The sequence below is a fragment of the Ochlerotatus camptorhynchus genome, unplaced genomic scaffold (assembly GCF_037179485.1).
Source record: "Ochlerotatus camptorhynchus isolate MF236.1 unplaced genomic scaffold, CSIRO-AGI_Acam_v1.1 ptg000237l, whole genome shotgun sequence".
Classification (NCBI taxonomy): Eukaryota; Metazoa; Arthropoda; class Insecta; order Diptera; family Culicidae; genus Ochlerotatus; species Ochlerotatus camptorhynchus.
Window position 1 is genome coordinate 534,600 of NW_027040727.1, and position 21,506 is coordinate 556,105.

The 21,506-nt window shown below is 43.2% G+C and overlaps 3 protein-coding genes across 4 annotated transcripts in view; 1 reads left to right on the forward strand and 2 right to left on the reverse strand.

The window, feature by feature from the left end:
* Nucleotides 1–21,506, reverse strand: part of DIP-alpha (Dpr-interacting protein alpha) — a 361,511-nt gene that overhangs the window by 119,557 nt on the left and 220,448 nt on the right. The gene's annotated exons all lie outside the window — the stretch shown is intronic.
* Nucleotides 12,994–14,965, forward strand: LOC135704364 (scoloptoxin SSD14-like). Its single transcript, XM_065225796.1, has 3 exons — nt 12,994–13,889; nt 13,945–14,370; nt 14,424–14,965. The coding sequence occupies exons 1-3, from the start codon at nt 13,096–13,098 to the stop codon at nt 14,929–14,931; spliced, it is 1,728 nt and encodes a 575-aa protein (XP_065081868.1). The 5' UTR covers nt 12,994–13,095; the 3' UTR covers nt 14,932–14,965.
* LOC135704365 (scoloptoxin SSD14-like) lies at nt 18,122–20,166 on the reverse strand. 2 transcript variants are annotated; one of them, XM_065225798.1, is made up of 4 exons: nt 20,018–20,166; nt 19,182–19,949; nt 18,702–19,127; nt 18,122–18,646 (listed from the first exon to the last, which is right to left on the reverse strand). In XM_065225798.1, the coding sequence occupies exons 1-4, from the start codon at nt 20,020–20,022 to the stop codon at nt 18,139–18,141; spliced, it is 1,707 nt and encodes a 568-aa protein (XP_065081870.1). In that variant the 5' UTR covers nt 20,023–20,166; the 3' UTR covers nt 18,122–18,138. The 2 variants fall into 2 exon arrangements, with proteins under 2 accessions (XP_065081870.1, XP_065081869.1); XM_065225797.1 differs by having other exon boundaries at nt 19,182–19,952.

Genomic DNA, 21,506 nt, shown 5'->3' on the forward strand with positions numbered 1-21,506 from the left:
TTTACTTTCTCTAACATTTTCCTACCTGTTTCTTCAACTGAATCCAGGTCGTCTCCTGTCATGAGTAGAGCGAAGTCATCCGCAAATTGTACTAAATCCCCTTCTTCCTCTTGAATATTATGCAGCGCAGCGGTGTACAGGTTGAAGAGTATTCAGGAAAGTGGGCAGTCCCTCGCTTACCACCACTTCCACAGTCCCCTCGCTGGTCTGGACTTTCAGGATTCTTCGGTGCAGGTATTCATGCAGCCGAGATATTATTTTGTCAGGGATGTTTTGCCTGGCCAGTGTTTTCAGCAGAGTTTTTAGGTTAACCGAGTCAAATGCTTGGATTAGTTTACATAGAATGGGGGTTAGTTTACTGTCTTCCTCGGACACCTTCACTTGAAGATACACCTTCATAATGTGTGCGGTGAGTACAAACGCATGCAATTGAAAGTTCATCAGGAGGTTATAAAACGTATCCTGCACGATGGATCCGGTCGCCAACAGGTCGTTGAGCGACAGTCCGTTCGATGATTTCTTTGCTCGAAGCTGCGTAGTGGAGCTCTCTATCTTAAAGACGCCGTGATGTGCCAGGTAAATGATCTTCGGGTGAGTTGGATCGAGTGCAAGGAACGCTTCCACGTACTTGTGGTACAGTACGTACTTTTTGGGATCTCGCTGCACTTGCCGTTGCATTGCCGTAAACTGTGCCAACACGGAGTAGCCGGTTTCTCCTATCGCTGTGGGATCGCGGATGAATTGCAGTTTCACTATGTAGCGTCCGCTGGCATCGCACACCGTAGTCCTAGTGTAGAGCTCTCCGCAGAACTGCTCCTCCTTTGTTAGATGCTGAATGGGCTTGAAATCTTCGATCTACCAGAACATGGAGATTAGCTGGCTCAATGATGGTTCGTCCTCGGGGTCAACGTGCGATACGAAGCACATTGGAGCTTGTAGTGCGGAGTTGTTCGACTTTAATAAACCAGCTACCACCCAGTCTAGACCCGTGGTGGCTCCAAGCAGTAGATCCATTTCATCGGGAATGTTGAATCGATCGTCTGCCAGCGGCTTGCTGGGATGAAGTTCCTAGTCGGAAATGTCGGTGAATTGGTGTGGAATCGGATTCGATATTGTTGGCATCACTACACAATCTATACAGACCTCGGCCCTGATTACCGATGTCACTTTACCGTGAAGTGACAACTTGTCACTCACGGTGAAGTGATTCCCATTTGATTTACACGGCAATCACTTCACCGTGAATGACAACTGGTCACTTCACTTTGTTTTCACCGTGAAGTGACACCCGTAATAAGGCCCCTCGTAATCCGAAGTTCTCGATTGAATGACAACTTTGATGGCCTCGGTGATCTTCGTTGTCAACCCAGAAATTCCTTTAAGTGGCATGTTGACTATGTGTGGCTTCAGTCCCAGCCTCTTTTACAGTTTGGCCGTGATGAAGTTGGCTTGCGACGCGGAATCTAACAATGCACGGGCGATGTGTTGCTGTCTACTGGAATCGATTGGATGGATCCTTAGTTTGTTCGTTGGTGGTGACGAAACTTGAACTTCGCGGTTGCGGTCTTGCTACTTGCCTCATAGCGGACTTTGGAGTCAGAGCTTGAGTGGTTTCTAGCGAATACGTGCGTTGTTCGAGAAACTTCGACCCCTGCGGTTTGACTTCCGAATCCACCTTAGCCAGGATAAGATAGACTAGCCAACCGTCACGGTCCTCACGTTCAATGGCCTGCAAAGCTGGCTTGACATCGTCGGCGGTTTCGTGGAGCTTGCGTAGACCAGAAACTGAGGGCATGGTGGTACTCGGAATCTCGCAGAACCGTTGGATATGGTGATTTACGATTTGGTCCTTCCGATCGAAGCATTTCTTGAGAATGTCCAGGGCTCCTTCGTACGTGTTGTCCTCGACCTTGATGTACTTTAGAAGGGCGGCTGTTCTTCCCGTTGTGTAGGTTTTCAGGTAGAATAACCGTTGAGCGTTCGTCAGACGAGAATGAATGAATTCCACTCCTAGTAGAACGAGGGAAGAATTCCTTTCGGGAAGTGTAGCTCGGGGGGAACTAGCGTAGCAGTCGATCTCGCTGCGGGAATCTTGCTCTGTCCTCCGGACGACGGCGGGGTTCGATTGTCTTGAATGGCACAGATCCAGAATGCCGTTATGCACTTCACAGAAGTCCTGCCAAAGTAGGTGCAGGTAGTCGAGTTCGGAGTTGAAGTCGTCGATGGAGACCGCTCCGTTGTCGAACTTGGTGACCCTGAAAACCGAGCGCTTCAGCTTCCCATCTACTGCAGATCGTCGTAACTTCAGTTGGTCCATGGTGTACGGGGTGGACATTCTGTTTACAGCGCCAAATGTTAACACAGTGACCTAATTTGTTAACGTAAATTTTAGGATTTCTGTACAGATTAGGTTGTTTTTCATTTTCCCACTAATTGAAACACAATTATAATCCATTTTCGCAAGTGTGCTATCTATATGGGCTTAGATGTGCTCTTCTTCAACTGCCAATTTAATGCACACATCAAAACTAGTATTTTTTGCCTTTCGAGTAACTTGCATGCACATTTTGAGAGTTTAACCGAGTGTATATAGGTATGAACTCGGTATTCACCTCAACTTACTTGTACTACACTTCTACTACTATTGTGAAGCATATATTGCTGCTGTCAACTCAGTAGAATCAAAAGTAGAAATCAATCAAATGGTCGGCCGAAACACCCCGATTCTAATAAAAACTCGTATGTATGGTTATTTGATAAAATTTCCCACTTTTTCTAAAATCGGATCGATTTCAAAATATCGTAGGACATCGATTTTCATTCTCTAGACGTCATCCCGGTACCAAAAATACCCATATTGATGGGTATTTGACAGTATTTCCCACTTTTTTTTAACTGGAAGCCACCAGCATATCCAAATTTTTCTTGGACTGGCAACCGCCATCTTGGATTTCAAAATGGTGACGCATATACATTCTCGATCTTTAGACATCACTCCAATTCCAAAAATGCCCAAATTGATGAGTCGGCATCAGTATTCCCCACTTTTTCTGAAATCGGAAGCCGCCATCTTGTATTACAAAATAGCATTGAATAGCGATTTTTGTTCTCTAAACATCATCACGATTCCGAAAAAATACCTATATTGATAGGCCCTTGACAGTATTTCCCACTTTTTCTTAAACTGGAAGCCACCGTCTTGGATTTCAAAATTTCGTCGCATATTTATTTCCAATCACTAGTCATCCCAATTCCAAAAATAATTATATTGATAGGCACTTGACAGTTTTTCCCATTTTTTCTGAAATAGGAATCCACCATCTTGGATTACAACATAACATTGGATATCGATTTTTATTCCTTCGACATCATCCCGATTCCAAATAAATACCCATATTGTTGGGCACTTGACAGTATTTCCCACTTTTTATTAAACTGGAAGCCGCCATCTTGGATTTGAAAATGGCGTTGGATAAAATACCCGTACTGATGGGTAAAAAAACCACCCGGCTATGATAAATTTAACATCCACGTACACAGATGAACCAACCGGTGGAAAGTAACGATTTTAAATTGACTCACTACTTGACTAGCCTATTGGTCCCAAGCAAATCGATTAACGTATCCCATTCTAGTTGAAATTCTAGTTCTACTCTATGTTTGTTTTGATTCGCTATGAAAGTTTGACAGATAAAATGAGGGGTTCGTGGATTTTCCTATGTTTTGAGGGGTGCATGGGACCGAAGAGAGTACCAGAGCTGAGCCAAAAAGTTGAGAATGTTTCTTCTGATGAACCGAGTGAACGAATTTGGATCGGACAGCTTCACTTCAAAGCGAAAGTTAGAGTCGGTGTATGTAATGAGTCACGCCAAGAGAAAAGTTGAACTCGCATCACGGTTTTCGAACGATTCGCTTTTCGCTTGGCAACAGTGCACTTCTACATCTACTTCAAATTACTTCTGGCGAGAATAAAATAGCGACTGTAGTAAATCATTATATCAGTGATTTTGTCAAATTATCTTATCAAGAAATAGTTGAAATTCTCATTTCTGATCATTGCCAAACGTATCCCATGACAATTTAATGCTCACTGCGTGTTTATGATCATTTCTTCGATTATATTTTATATTTTATTGCAATACCTTTCGCGGACCTTTCATAGCATCATAGCATCGTAGCCGGTTTGACAGTTCAATATTTAGACTTGGCTTCACTCTTGGCGTGACTCATTATACACTGACTCTAGCGAAAGTAAGTTCATTTGACAATGCAAGACAAAATGAACACGAGTCAAACCAAAAAAAAAAGTATGAAAACTGATCGAAAGTGGTTCTGATGATGTTTAAGGGGATCTGCTCGAAGAAAACACAGAATGACTTTCAATTGACAGTAATGGTTGACAGCTTCGTCGTCGCTTGACGATTTTCGATTGAAAGTAAATTTTTTGGACCCTGGGGCTAAATGGCAAACAGGCCAGTGAATCCGTCCTTTTTAATCTTGGACTAACATGGTAGAAGTTGAAAGTTCCGAAGGTGTCGAAACATAGCGACGATCGTATAGGAAAATTTCTACCAGTCTACAGAATACCCCTTGGGAGGTGTGTTATGTTTGAATTGAAAAAAAGTGATAACCTACCTAACTACGAGTATAACTTAACCTAACGTGCTAGATCACGTATGATCTGATGATTTGATCTCAGACAGGTGTCTCTGAACCTTTCCAGGATGAATACTCTCCGTTCTTCTAATGTCTGAATTCCAGCCAGGAGGTGGATCTCAGAATTTCTAGTTCGCGGGGGACTGTTTAGGATCATCCTAAGGATCTTGTTCTGGATCCTTTGGAGTTTGAGGTGACGGCATTTGGCGCAACTCTCCCAGATTGGCATTCCGTACTCGATTACGGGAAGGATGATTTGTTTGTAGACAGCAAGCTTATTTTTCAGGGACAGCGTAGACCTCCTGTTGATGAGTGGATACAGAGATCTTATCAGGATGTTACACTTGGTTTTCGTTTTATCAACGTGCTCCCTGAAAATCAGCTTGCTGTTTAGTGTAAAGCTGAGGTAGACTACCTCATTCGACCATTCTACCACTGTGCCGTTCAGCCAGATCTTATTATTCTCAGACGGAACAAGTCTGGGAGATTTAGAGTGTGGAAAGCTGATGACCTGGGTCTTTGCCACGTTTATACGGATCTTCTAGCTGTTGAAATATTCAGACAGGACGTCCAGGCCTCTCTGAAGTTTGGCAGTCAGAGCTCCGATGACCCTACCTTTGTAGACGATGGATGTGTCATCTGCGAACAGAGACAACGATCCACCATCAGGGAGAGCCGGCTTATCGGAGGTGAACAGGTTGAATAAAATGGGGCCAAGGATGCTTCCTTGTGGAACCCCAGCACCGATGTTGAAAGCATCCAATGTAATGCCATTCAGAGAGACTTGGAACGTCCTGTCCGATAGATAATTATTTATTATCTTCACTAGGAAGATTGGAAGACCTTACTGCTGCAATTTGAACACCAGGCCATCATGCCAGACATTGTCGAACGCTTTTTCAACGTCCAACAACGCCATGACAGATGTTTTCGACACAGACTTGTTCCGTATGAGAATATTGTTACTTTGTTTCTCGAGTCAGCTGGTGGACGGTCGAACGACCTTTCCGAAAACCAAACTGTTCCTCAAGTAACAAGTTGTTTTCATCGGCACATGTTAGGAGCCGGTCATAGACTGCTATTTCGAACAGTTTTGATAACCCTGAGAGAATGCTGATTGGTCGATAACTTGAAGGAGAGGATGGATCCTTCCCAGATTTCCGGATGGGTATGACTTTTGCTGACTTCCAACACGAGGCGTAGTAGCCAAGTCGGAGGCACAGATTAAAAATCAGTGCCAGATGGTTGTAGAATGTGGAACTAAAGTGTTTGAGTTCCAGATTCAGAATGTTGTCGAAACCTGGGGCCTTCATGTCAGCCGTAATCTCGGATTCCTCGGGAAAATATTAGAAATCTGATGGTGGTTGGTTTCGTTTATGGAAACCTCAGCTTCGTGAGGGCTGACGTTGTTTTGTCCGAGATTATGGGAGCTGACGAAGTGTTGACCTGTCGTGTCAGTCTTCTCTTCCGGAGTTATCAGATGAACCACTGGGTCTATCAAGGTTCAGAGTATTGCTCACCTGTCTGGATACTGGCACGTGTTGTTCCCGGGATATCGCCTCCTCGATGGAACGCAGACACCGGTCAACGTTTTCGGGCGTCTCCGGAAGGACACCGTAGTCGACAGTGGAGTCGACACAGTGTTGGAACTGATCCCAGCTGACGCGATGGTAGTTGCGTCGGGAAGCTTGGAATCGGTTGACGGATGAGCACACATCGGCCACCACCGGATAGTGGTCCGAACTCAGCTCCTGGTGGGTTACAGGTTGCGAGATGTTGTCTCCCATGTTGCTGACGAAGATGTCGATGGTGGAGTGTACGACAGACCGGCTAAGGCCGGTGGGAAAGTTCGGCGCTATTATGGTATAGTGGTGTAGTGGTGTAGTGTAGTGGTGTAGTGTAGTGGTGGTGTATGGTGTTGTCCCAAGCCTGGTGTTTGGGGTTCAGGTCGCCAGCGATGATGTAATTCTCACGGCGTCGAGTTAGTTTGATGATGTCTCTCCGCAGGTCTGCTGCCAACTTGTTTGGGACAGTAGGCCGCAATGATGGTAATTGGGCCGACAGGAGTGGAGACTTCCACACCCACCGCTTCGATCATCTTCAGCTGAAAACTCGGTAGCAGTCGACAGCCAATATTTCTCCTTAATGCTATAGCCTCTCCTCCTCCGTAGGAGCTGGTCCGGTCTAGCCTTATGAGCCGAAAATCGGGGAGGTGAACATTTATCTCCGGCTTCAGGTGTGTTTCGGTGATGACGGCGACGTCAATGCTATGTTCATTGAGGAAATCAACGAACTCAATGATTTTTCTCTTGAGCGAGCAAGCGTTCCAGTTGACTATTGTGATGGCTTCACGGTCTATACTTATGCACGAGGGACATAACTGCACGAAGCTGCTCAGGTAGTGTCTTGGTGGTGCGCAAGATTATGATCTCCTCAGTCACGAGGATCGCTAGTTCGTCGCTTGTGAGTGGAGAATTGTCTTCTGACTCACCTGACACAGCACGGGCGTACGATAATCCCGGGGCAGTAGAGCCATGGCTCAGCTGGGCCGCAGCGGCAGTGAGGCAATGCTGAACTGAATGGTGGATGGGACCCGCTTGATCTGATGTTGGTCCCTCGTGGAAGCCTGTTGTCGGATCTGGATGAAGGCCGCTCGCTTGGGACATCTCCTATCGCTGCCCAGATGGTTGGAATTACAGTTCACGCACTTAGGTTCAACTTCTTCTTCCTTCTTGCAGGCGGTAGTATTGTGAGCCCCAGCACATTTGCCACAACGAGCCTTCATGTGACAATTCTTCATACCGTGGCCAAATGTTAGACTGTGTCACGTCACGGTGCCGAGGGCGAACCTGTTGAAAAGCGCGCGAATCTGCCGCAGAGCAGCCACACTGATGGAGTCCTTATCGAAGTGCACCAGGAACAACTGGTCCCGGAATGCACTGGTTTCATCACGTCTCGCAATGGGAAAAATGTTGATTGGTTGCACTTGTTCGCTTACTGGGCTAAATGTGCAGCCCAGTTACCGAATTCCACTCGTTAACTGGGCTGGATTGTCAAACAGCAAAAAAGACTGAGGGGAACTTCAAAGGATTATGGATTGTTTGATCGACGTTGTACAAATTTCCCGTGCATTGAATTGAAACAGTATAAAGTTTGTTATTGTTATTTTCACAGCATTCAAACTCGCAAGTTTAGCTTTCGCTAAAAAAACCTTTCAATTCTTGATTTCATTGTGAAATGATTTTTTTTTTCATTATTTCAATTTTATTTATATAAACTATCTAATAAGCCTCCTCCATGAGAACGGACTCCGCTTCCAGTGGTTTCTTTGAATGGCAGTACCGCCAACGGTGGGCAGAGCGCTTCCATTGCAGCAATGGACGCAAAACGTAGTCAGCTCTCGTACACTCATCACGAAACGGTTGCTTTTAAAGTCGACTACGCATCGACCGAAAGAACTGCTGATGAAGAACAATGAGGAGGACCCAAGGGGTAGGTCGCTCCGCACACCATTCTTGGGTCATTTTTTTTGTCAGTGTGCCGGTTGTGTCGGTCATAGAACAAGCTGCGATTGTTTGTAAAATACCCAACATGGCAACCCAGTATTTCTGACACTTTGAATGTTTTGGTTTGAAATTGCAAGGATAAATCGGTCTAGTGGCAACCAAGGAGAAATGCAATGTCTACATCGGTTGTACCTGATGCTCAAATTCATAGCATTCGTTCGCCAGCCGATAGACGATGACGCTGGAAATGGCGGGTATGCGCAATTATTCTTGTGTTCATAGGATAATAAAAGTCCTCAAAGGCAGACCAGAAACCTAGCCTTTTGTGATGTGAAAAGTAACCGGCGGGAAACATTGTTGGAGACCGAATATAGAAGATGATGAATATGACTTCTGTAGTTGAATAGTGCGTTGCATTATTTGAATTAAGGATTCTTATGGGGTCTAATTAACTGCCTCTTTCTCTCGAGCTCATGCTAGAACCTAAATTTCGGATTTAAATCTATAAGAGAACCCAGAAGTGAACTGCTAGTCTGCGTTCCAATGATGTATTCAAGTTCCTGAATACTCTAATAAAAAAATAATACCTTAAACGATTTCCAAAGCACGACGTTAGGCAAAATAACCATAACAATGTTATTAAAGTATGCAGTCAAACAGCACGTAATGCTGTTAACAGCGTTAATGACAGTTGTCCAGTAGTGCTCCCATTCTATTTACAACAATACAATGTCTACGAGATTGTGCCGAAGGTGTGCCGCATCTAAATTCGGCACAATGTGCTGAGTGACTTACCCCTTGAGAGGACCACACAATGGTTGCTGCCGAGTAAACAGACGAACGCGTGACACACATCGAGAGTGGCCTGCTTCTGTCGACAGCCGAGTGAACACTGTTCCAGCGTTGCCAGACATACCGATTTATCGGTATTTATACCGATTTTCAAACTTGATACCTATATACAGATAAGGTTTCTCAGAATACCGATTTTTGAGTTACAATACCGATTTATATTGATTTTTTTTTAATGATCAAAATGATTACTACCTACCCGCACTGAATTGTCAGAGGAAACTATTGTGATAGACTTTCATCTTGTTGAAAATTACAATTTTTGAGACCGCACTAAAAAAAAATTCATCTTCAAAAATGTCTTATGCTTGATACTCTTTCGACTAATACTTCCTTTTCCTCGCCATTTTTTGTTACCAAGGAGTCGAGAAACAGCTGATAGCTCCATCTTAGCAATTTCTGGAAATCGGGAAATACTTTTATTCAGTGGAAAAATAGGTCCATAAAAACGTTAATTTTTTAACTTCCTGAAATTTCTTTAATCTTCCCTTCGTAGTTTCTACCAACTTTCCCTAGGAATTCCCGTCCACATTACCCTGTAAATTATTTTCCGATTCCTTCTGGAAAGCTATTTCCACTTCCCTTGGAAGCTTTTTCTGGATTCTGGCTTCGCTCGAAACGCTATTCCGTCTCCTCCCGTCAGTTTTTTCAACTTCTCCGGAACTTCAGAAATGCTTCCAGAGTTTTATTGCAGCTCCATTAGTTTCAGAAAAACTTCAGGAACTTTTCAGAAGTTCTGAAACTTCAGAATAGTTCGGACTTTGGGTAGGTTCAGATAAATTAAAGACAGTCTCATCAGCTTCTGTTCAAATCCAAGAACCCAGGAATCTCAGGAAAGCCCAGAGAACTCCAATGAACTTAAGGAAACTGAAATATTTTGGAAACTTCACAAGCCCAAAGAACTTTAAATAAATTTAATGGTTTTCAGGATAGTTCCATTTGTTTCAGGATAGAACTTTAGGTAAGCATTAGTACATATAAATTCAAGAAAATTTCTGAACCTTTAAATAAGTTCCGAAAACTTCAGTTAAGGTCCAAGAGGTTCCTGAAAATTTTGGTAACGTAAGGGAAGTTACATTAGAAAATTGTGTGAACATTTTAAGGGAAGTTGTGTGTTTTTTACCGGCAGTTATGAGAGCTTTAAAAAAATATCAGAAAATAACCTTTTTTGCTGTTTTTCTTAAGCATTCCGCTAACAACCCAATTTCATTACTTCAATCTGATGGCTACCAAGCCTTTGAGATTTTCTTTTTTTTTAGTCGTGTAGATTTTTCTCCTTGAGTTTACTTAAATCTTTGGTTTTAATTTGTTAGGTAGGTTCCGATTCAACACATTATAGTTTCATTTTTATACCTGTGATCTTAACTATTTTACCTATGGGAAAAGTACTTAAGGGGGTTAGTTTTTGATAAGTTCTTTATTGGGAATGACACTGATGAAGAATGCACATTGTAGTCGAAATACGTATGGATACCTACATTAATTAAGTGGAATTATAAAGAAGATAACCTTTTTGCTGTTGTATTTAATGCTGATGTTGATTAATTTGAAAAAAATAATTGAAAGCCCTATAGAAGATCCAGGGACTTTTAAAGAAGATAAGAGATTTTCCAGTAGTTCCATAATAATCAAGGAAGTTAAGAGTACTTCGAGGACGATCAGACAGCTTCAAAACAGTCCCATTTACTTTAGGAAAATTGTAAGAACTTTCAAGGAGTTCCGAATAATTATGAGATATTCCGAAGTGCAATTCAGGAATGTTCTGAAAACTTCAGGAACATTGTGAAATTTTCAGGGATGTTTTATGAATATCAAAAAAATTGATGGATCAATAGAGCATGTGAAGAACTTCAGAGAATATTGTGCTAACATTCCCCAGAAATCTATTTTTTCCAGATATTTTCCCACCTTCTCCTGTTCTGTTCTCCTGTTCTCCTGTTCCGTAAATCCTCTGGCGTCCGACTTTTCCAGAATTTTCATCCAATCTACCTTAGGAAGATTCTCCCAGTGGCTCCTGGAAGTTTTTTCCGTCTTTTCCAAAAAGTTCAATTAAAGTTCTACCGGATGTATCTATCGAGTTCTCCCAGAAGTTTTTTCGTCTTCCTCTGGAAGTTTCTCCATGAGTCACTCTCTGTAGGTTTTTTCCGTCTTATTGGAAGGTTTTTCCGAGCTTCTCCTAACTTCCCCTGGAAATGGCTCCTCCGGGATTAGCTGATTTCCACACTTTTCTGGCTTCTGGATTTTTTCCGAAAGTTTCTAAAATTGTTTGCCAGAAGTTTCTTAATATTTGTCTTGGAAGATCCCCATTGGATGTTTTTTAGACATTTTTTAGAACTTCCTTCAAACTTCCTCTTCTTTATTCTTCCTTTGGAAGTTTTGTTGGTACCATTAAAAGACTAATACAAATATTTCCCAGAAGTTTCTTCCGACTTACATAGAAAGTACATCTTTCGATTTTAGTCAAAAAAAAAAAATAAAATAGTGAATACCGATTTTTTAATTATTTGATACCGATAATCATGAAAACAATCTGGCAACGCTGCACTGTTCACCAATTATGACAACGAAATGTCAAAGTAAATGTGACGTCTAGTTTTGACGTATAACCATAGAGGTAACTCTAAGACTAGTAGGTCCCGAAGCAACGCGCTCAACTTTTTGGCTCAGCTCTGGTACTATCTTCGGTCCCAAGCTAATCGATGCACCCCTCGAAATATAGGAAAATCCACGAACCCCTCATTTTATCTGTCAAATTTTCATAGCAAATCAAAACAAACATTGTGTAGTACTAGAATTTTGACTACGTACGTTAATCGATTTGCTTGGGACCAATAGGCTAGTCAAGTAGTGAGCCAATTTAAAATCGATAGTTTCGTATTGATTGTTGGTATAACTGTCTTTTAACAGGGCTGTGAACGAACGCCCAGTTAGCGAACAAGTACTGTTCTTATTTTTTACCCTGTTTCCCATCGCTCCCGTTCCTTTTTTGACCCTTCCCACCGTGGCTAATTAAAATCAATAAGTGTGTAGGATACTTAAAATTCCATTGTAAAGCCAAAGCCAACGCAAAAACAAAAAAAAAAAAAGATGCTCTAGACCCCTCTTCCGATTATATCAATTGAAGTCTCAAATGGTAGGGAAAGCCTTTGTGATAAAATTTCACACTTACCGAATTTTGCAAGATGAAGTTGTTCTAGGAAACACATCGTGATAAGATGTCATAGTTGGTGGTCATGATAAAGAAGTGGGAGAAAATCGAAGCGACTCAGATGAAGAATCTAATTAAGCGAATCTGTTCATCGTTTGTTCGTATACCAGAAGAAAGGCAATAATTGCACTTCTAAGTGGATTGAATTGAACAGTTACAGTTCTTGTTTGTCTCAAAATCAATAATTATTACTTTTTACCCAATATCTTCGCAGAATATGGCTTACAACAGGAGAACATAATTTTGGCCAGGTTTTTTACCTAGTTGCATCCTCCCCGGACAAGTCACAAATGATTGTTCTAATCCGTAATCGTTGAAAGTGTATTGATAGTTTCTAAGACAATCCATATCCACAAGTACATATCCATAATTAATAAAGTTTGTCGACCTCAACGACTCAAGGATATGAATCACTCGACTACATTGAACTGACCATTCCTTTTAGCAATTTATCGAACTTCAACGGGTACTTGCTAGCAATCACTTTAATTGTACATGTATTGCGTGGGCCGATTGGATCTCGCGTGTGCAGCTGATCTCAAACTCAAGGGGTTCAATCCGAAGTCGGGAGATAACGCGTGAGAGTGCCTTTCCGCCTTCTCTCTACCCAGAGCGGGTCATGTTTGCACACGCAGACGGTAGCCAAGTGTCGCGCTGAGTGGTCACGATTGTATTTACCTACTCCTGCTTGACGCCCCCTCGCTGGACTCGTATCTGCTAAAGTTTCGAGTAGCTGCGCGAATGAAATTTTAAGTGCTAGTAAATCAAGATGATGTAAGTAGATTTTGTTAACACACTTGTATACACCGTTAAGTGTCTGTTGTAAATTTCGATTTCAGATTACAAGTCAGCCGCAAGAGGCTCTTCTTCCTAATGATAGGAACCATAGTAGGAGTGGGAATGATAACGCTCGCTGCAGTCTATGTACTGCACGAGGAAGAGGTAGAGGACATTCTCGACATCGATGATGACGATGGCGATAAAAATGATCTTAAAGCTGTAGGAGCGGTTGCATCAAATGCCTACGAATGCGCTTCGATAGGAGCGGACATTTTTCGGGCAGGTGGATCCGCGGCCGATGCAGCTATCGCTGTAATGTTGTGTGAAGAAATTGCCTGTCCGGAGAGTGCCGGAATCGGTGGTGGATTTCTGCTTACATACTATCAGCGTGATTCGGGGAAGGTGATCGTAATGGATGCCAGAGAGATTGCCGCTCGTGCAGCTAAGAAAGATATGTTCGTCAACTTCAAGAACGGGACGGCTCATGGAGCACTGGCGATAGCTACTCCTGGGGCTTTGAAAGGGTACTGGCTTTTACATCAGCAATTTGGGAAATTGCCTTGGAGAAGCCTTATAGAACCTTCGATTGAACTATGCCACAGAGGTCACATTGTGAATCCCTACATGGAAGAAGCATTGTTGGATATAAGGAAAGAAATTTTAGAGACTCCGTCCTTACGGGAAATATTCGTCAATCCAGAAACTGGAGATGTGTGGAAGGAAAACGATCGTATTTTTAGACCTGATTTTGCTGAGACACTGAAGGTGATTGCTGAAGAAGGATCGGATGCATTGTATTCACGAAATGGATCACTACTTCCCAAGTTGATGCAAGATTTGAAGGAGCATGGAAGCATTCTTAAGGAAGAGGACTTTTACAATTATGAGTAAGTTCCTTTTGGAGGTTGATCTCGTTTTTTACAAGCTCTAAATTTCGAACAGACCACGTTGGTTTTCTCCAGTATCAACCAAGGTACGGGGGGAAAACACGGTTCACAGTGCTGCTCTGCCCGGAGGTGGGACAATCTTGGTTCATATGCTGAATGTTCTTGATGGGTTTAAGGATCTTGAGCCATCGGATCCAGTAACATGGCAAAGGGTGGTGGAGACATTCAAACATGCCTACGGGATCCGCACCAGACTGGGAGATCCTCCGTTTGTTCTGGGCATTGAGGCATTAATTCGAAACCTCACCGACAAGGGTTATGCAGACTATATTAGGGAGAAAATTAAGGATGATCGCACTTATACCAGTTATGATTATTACGGAGCAGATTTCTCACCATCGGAAGACCACGGAACGGCACATGTTTCAGTGCTAGCTCCAAATGGAGACGCCATAGCTGTCACCAGTACTATTAATGATTAGTAAGTTAAAAATGGATAATCGTTAATCCATAACTAAAATTTAATTATTTCAGTTTTGGTGCTCAGATTCGATCCTCTCGAACCGGAATAATTATTAACGGAGAGATGGATGACTTTGCCGTCCCTGGAGTCGTCAATATCTTCGGAGTTCCAGCATCGCCAGCCAACTTTATCGTTCCCGGGAAACGCCCGCTCTCGTCCATGGCTCCTACGATTGTGGTGGATGGAAGTGGCAATGTTCGCTTGATCGCAGGAGGCGCCGGTGGAACTAGAATCACAACTGCGACGCTCCAGGTAATCCTTCGGAAGGTGTTCTTCGGTCAGGACCTGCAATCGTCGATGGATGGATTCAGGGTTCACCATCAGCTAGCACCGATGGAGGTGGAGTATGAAGATCATGTCGATTCCGGCATTGTTCAACAGTTGGAGGCCCGAGGTCATGCCGTGCGAAAAGTGAAAAGGGTTGCTACGATGACTGCTGTGGCCCGGGAGGATGACGGAAGAGTGACGGCTGCTTTCGATCCAAGGAGGCCTGGAAGTGTTGCGATTATTGAGCTGTAGATAATGGTGGATTGCGGATGTGTTTGATGGAATATTTAGGTTAAGGTTGATAAGAGTTTACCTAGTGTGAGTGAGTGCAACCTGTAAATTATCTACTTATTTAGATTGTAAACACACAAATCTGATAAAGTCCATTATTTTCAAGTGTATACTCTCAGGATTAAACAGTTTATCAAGATCAATGGCGAAAATAACGCAACTGCGAGAGTAAATTCCACCGGATGCATATTTGCTCCGAGATGTCAGCTAAAGCATTCTTAACCTGAATTTGGGCTTTGTAAACGACAGGCGAGCCTCTTCGAACAGATCAACAGAGAAAAACAAATCAAGTCTGCTACAATTCACATGTCTCCATTTTGCACAGAGTATTGCTAAAGGTTATCAGTATACTTTCATAAAGCATTCGGAAAATACCTCAAGTTCTCTCAGAACATCTCTAAATTTTTCTGAAGTCCACTCAGAATTTCCCAGAACTATCCTCGAAAAATCCCGAGACGTTAAGTTTCCCCTATCCAGAACATCCCTCGAAACTGTTATTGGCTAGTCAGATAGGCTAGTTAACAGGAATTCCCCTAACCTCTGGTCTAGCCACGGAGATCGTCTGGGGTGGGCTACACTCGCCTCTTTTGTTTGCTGTTTTTCGTACTCGAAACCCTAGAGCTTCAAGGTCAGCTCCTGGCTTGTCGACACTGATCCGAAGTACAAAACACCTATTCGTAATTTTCAACTCTTTTATTACTCACGGTTTCGGTGTCTGTAGTGTGTGTGTGGGTGTGTAGTGCTGGCCAGCGATACGGGATTCTGCAGCGGGTGGGGTTTCTCGGCGGTGGATGAACATTACGTTCCCGGAGGATGACGGTGCTCGATGGTTGTCGTAGTAAAGGGTGATACGGTCAAAATTTGGTCAATATCAACTTGACGTATTTCTTTCAATTTTGCATTTAAAAACCTGAACACCCCTCATTTTGAAGGTGTGTGTGTGTAGAATGTTGCTCCTATTTTGATTTTGGAATTCACTCTTCAGTTGTCAAAATGCCGTCCAAGCAAGAAGAGCAGCGTATCAAAATTTTGCTCGCGCATCGCGAAAATCCGAGCTACTCGCACGCAAAGTTGGCAAAATCGCTAAAAGTTGCCAAATCAACCGTTACAAATGTAATTAAAGTGTTTGGGGAACGTTTGTCGACAGCCAGGAAGTCTGGATCGGGGGGAAATCGAAAACCGGAAGCCGCTGAGACGACAAAGAGAGTTGCCGGTAGTTTCAAGCGAAACCCTAACCTCTCTCTCCGAGATGCCGCAAATAAGCTGGGTGTATCGTCTACAACCGTGCATCGAGCCAAAAAACGAGCCGGACTATCGACTTACAAGAAGGTAGTGACTCCAAATCGCGATGATAAACAAAATACGACGGCCAAAGCGCGATCCCGGAGGCTGTACACGACGATGCTGACGAAGTTTGACTGCGTGGTAATGGACGACGAAACCTACGTCAAAGCCGACTACAAGCAGCTTCCGGGACAGGAGTTTTATACGGCAAAAGGAGGGGGAAAGGTAGAAGATGTTTTCAAGCACATGAAACTGTCAAAGTTCGCAAAGAAATATCTGGTTTGGCAAGCCATCTGTACCTGTGGCTTGAAAAGCAGCATTTTCATAGCTTCCGGGACTGTCAACCGAAATTTACGTGAAAGAGTGTTTGAATAAACGTCTGCTGCCTTTCCTGAAGAAACACGGTTGTTCCGTACTGTTTTGGCCGGATTTGGCATCTTGCCATTACGGTAAAAAGGCCATGGAGTGGTACGCCGCCAACAACGTGCAGGTGGTTCCCAAGGACAAGAACCCTCCCAACACGCCAGAGCTCCGCCCAATTGAGAAATACTGGGCTATTGTCAAGCGGAACCTAAAGAAGATCAAAAAAACTGCTAAGGGCGAGCAGCAGTTCAAGGCTTTCTGCGGCGAAGAAGGTGGACAAGGTGGCTGTACAAAATCTGATGGCAGGGGTCAAGCGTAAGGCCCGGCAATTCGGATTTGGAAAAGCGGAAGCCTAACTGAATATTTTTCCTGAATTTTATACTAATTGAACTTGAAAAAGAAATTTAATTTGATTTTTTTAGATAAACGATTTCACCGATTTACACGCGTTTTCCCTTGACCAAATTTTAACCGTATCACCCTTTATGGCACAACGGATGCCGTGCTGGGGCTCAATGGGCTGATCGACGGTGGACTTGCTGTTCACCTGTTGCTAGTTTAAAGCGGTCGTCGGTAGCTTGCCAACTAACGCTTGCTAAACGGGTGGTGTTGGCGGTATAGCGTTCACCCTCACACTTTTCGACCAACGTTTTTCTGTGGCCGGATCGCAATGCCTTGTTAGCCCGTATTTAATGGGTCCTGAGGGGAATATAATGGGAATAATATGGTCTTAGGGCTGGGCATTCCGCTACTGGGTTATTAATTGGGTACTACCTGACTCCGTATTCGGCGGTATTAGCCGGTATTTGTTGGTAACTCTTCACTATGAAACTCGTTTGTAATTTATAAGAACTATCTTGTGCAATGGCTGAAGTAGAAGAGAACCTTTTCTTCAGTTTGACCCAGCAGCTTCCTCCTTAACCTAAGCCCATTTCCACCTTCCTCCCACTTTTCCACCACCCCTTGTCCATATCCTTTTCTTGTTTCCAACGCCCACCTTCATCCTTTCTCCTTCCCGTTACGTGTTCTGTGTTATGTGTTGTTGGTGTGACTGGGTTACAATTATTTAATTTGACCGTTGATGTGGGAGTGGGTTTTCCTTATAAATTTACATTCAAAAACAATACAACATAGTATACAAGAAACTGACATACAAAGCTTAGCTCCCGCGAATGAGAGACTTTAGTTTTGAGTTGTCCACCTCAGTAGAATGATGTTAACTGAAACTCACTTTAGAGAAACATGTTGTATTTGTTTCCAACTGCTAGAGCTAGAAGTTTAAAATAAATGTACAAGATTATTGTGATGCAAATTTATCAAATTTCTCATCGATTTGTTGTTCAGAATACTCAAAACATTAATTCAATGGTATCAGTTGGTACATAACTTGGGATTTCTATTTTATAATTTGTGAAAACTAAGTTTTCCAAAACTTATCGCGGAATTCCTCTCATCTGGCATTCTCTAAATAATTTAATATCATTTCAGTCCACAGCTAGTTTATCTAACGCGTCATTGATTTTAAAATTCAACAATCTCCACACTGCCTGGCCTTCTGGGATCGAAAGCTGCCGTAACCCTTCCATCGTGCTCCCTCGCCACTGCAGTCATCGTAGCAACCCGTTGGACTTTCTTCATCGCATGCCCTCGAGCCTTGAGTCCTTCAATAATTCTATCGTCCACTGCTCCCTCGTATTCCACCTGCATCGGGGCCAGTTGGTGATGCACTCTGTAGCCGTCCATTGCCGCCTGTAGATCCTGTCCGAAGAAAATCTTGCGAAGGATCACCTGTAGCGTTGCCGTGGTAATTCTCGTTCCACCTGCACCTCCTGCGATCAAGCGTACGTCTCCTTTGCGATCAACCACAATAGTGGGGGACATGGACGAAAGCGGACGCTTCCCGGGAGCGATATAGTTCGCTGGGGACGCCGGAACTCCAAAGATATTAATGACGCCGGGTGTGGAGAAGTCGTCCATTTCTCCATTCAAGATAATTCCAGTTTTAGGTGATCGCAGATGGGCACCGAAGCTGGAATTAAAAAGAACTTGGAAAATGGTTTGGGGAAGAAAATCTTGTATCTTACTAATCATTGATGGTACTGGTAACGGCTATTGCATCTCCATTTGGAGCTAATACCGAGACGTGCGCCGTTCCGTGATCTTCCGGTGTCGTAAAATCTGCTCCGTAGTAATCGTAATTTGTGAAAGTTTTGTCATCATACATTTTATCTCTAATTTGGTCAGCGTAGTCTTTGCTAGTGAGATTACGAATAAGATCATCGATCCCTTTAACAAAAGGAGGGTCTCCCAATCTGGTTCGAATACCGTAGGCATGCTTGAAGGTCTCCACCACCCTTTGCCATGTTACTGGATCATTCGGGCTAAGATCTCGAAAACCATCGAGGACGTTCAGCATATGGATAAGGATCGTTCCACCTCCAGGTAATGCAGCACAGTAAACCGTGTTCCCGTCGCGCAGCTTAGTAGACACCGGAGATAACCAACGAGGTCTGTAAATTTAAAAACAATTGACAAATTCCACTTCTGAAACTGTCTAAACTTACTCATAGCTGTAAAAGTCTTCCTTTGTAATGACACTGCCAAACTCTTTCAAATCGCCCATTAGCTTCGGAAGCAGACTTCCTTTAGAAGAGTACAGCGCATCGGCTCCTTCATCCGCAACTACTTTGAGCGTTTCGGCGAAATGAGGCCTTCTGAATCGATCACCCTGCTTCCAAACATCTCCCGTTTCCGGATTGACAAATATCTCTCGCAAAGATGGGGTATTCAAAACTTTCTCCTTCCGTTCCTGTAAGGCCTGTGCCATGTACGGATCAACGGTGTGTCCGCTGTAGCAAAGCTCAACCGAGGGCTCCACTAACCTTCTCCATGGCAATTTCCCATACCGTTGATGCAATACCCAATAGCCCTTCAATGCTCCGGGAGTTGCAATAGCCAAACCACCATGAGCTGTACCATTCTTGTGATCGACGAACATATCTTGCGTAGCGGCCTGTGCAGCAATCTCACGAGCATCGAACACTTCGACCTTCCCCGTGTCCCGATGGTAGAACGTCAGCAGAAATCCTCCACCCATACCAGCACTCTCCGGACAGGCCACTTCTTCACAGAACATCATAGCTATGGCTACGTCCACCGCTGATCCACCTTGGCGAAGAATATCCGCTCCCACCGAAGCGCATTCGTAAGCATTGGATGCCACTGCCCCAACACGACGGTGATCTGAACCAGGTTTTCCATTTTTATTGATCACAAAGAACACAGCAATTACCACAGCTGCAACGCCGACCAACGTTGTTAGTTCTGTCCGGCTGCTATTGAAAATTAGACCCAATTAGGATTTTCGATTAGACAACTAAATTGAAGATCAAGTGCTTACACCATTCCTCTGCCGCTGACAAACAACGAAGTCAATACACTCGAGCTATCTTGAATCTCGCTGTTTGAACTTCAACGGCACAACGCGACTAAACGGCGACGATGACGACGGACTTCGACTGGGTAGTGCAAATATAGACGTAAATGACGTACCAACCAGTCGCTGTGGACGACGCTCAGCCTGCGTCGTCTGCGTGCGGTGTTCTATGTATTTCACTTCGCGGCACTATCTCGTTTTAACAGCTGACCGGTTCAGCAAGTAGGTTACGCTTTTTGTCTTCGGAAGGCACGACACGAACTAAGTATCTACTGATTAATTGTTTCGCAACACGGTGCTCAATGGAAGCGATAGCGCTACGCAAAATATCGATACAGACATAAATCTCCCGAAGAACACGATTGGTGGCGGCCATTTATTAAAAAATGAGGGGAGAATGGAAAAAAATGTAGATTTTTTTTTGATGTCACGAAAAGATGGGACTAGCACATTTCGATTCCATGGATAATTTGACAGTTCAAGATTCCGTTCGGTTTATCTAGCTTTTAAAATTTTAGGGGAATTTTCGGAAAATTTCCCAAGATGGAACCCTCACCATTGAATTCTCCGGACATTTTTACAATAGTGCAGTGCAAGAGAGTGTAATATTAATGGCGAGAAATTATATTACGGCATGTTAAGGGTTGTCAGTACACCCAACTTGGAAATGTTCGATTCTATTACAGATTTGCATGAAAAGTATGCAAAATTTGTACTGTTTCGCGACATGAACAGATTATGTAATGTGGTCGCTTATTTTTCGAACAAAGTTTGTTGCCTCAAATGCATTGCGTCTAAAAAATCATCTCGGGACGGTTTTATACAAAAATGTGCATTCTGGAAAACAAACTTGCTTTTATGCCTAGGGGTACGCGATAACCTTTAACGCCAACGCAGGCAACGGTTGTAATTAAATTAATTCCATTAACTACTGCTTTATTTACATTACTTACACAATGAAGAACATTAGCTGCTTTTTAACTCAATTAATTACAGTTGAAATTTCGTAATTAAAGTACATCAATTACATTTTCAATACTTTTAATTACATTAATTACGGATAGATAATTTTATTTACCTCAGTACTACTTCAAAACGCATTACTTACTTTAAGTACTTTTGATTGCATTTTCACTTCAACGCACCGGTTCTTTGTATTGCGTGCCTCTCGTTTTATGCTGCAGTCCATTGCTGTAAAAAATTACCCATTGGGAATTTTCTCTTGAAAATTTGGGTAGAAGTAGTTTAGAGTGTAATGTTTACACTGTATTTTTATCGTTGTCAGTTTTTCGAAAGTTGGAAAAAATGGCGTCACCCGAAAAGCAACGTCTCGAATTGATTTTGCGCAGGGCACCTGGAAAATCCTCTACTCTCTCATCGGGGACATTGGAAAATAACTCGGAATCGTGCAGTCAACGGTGAGTCGGCTGATTAAACGTTATTACGAAACTCT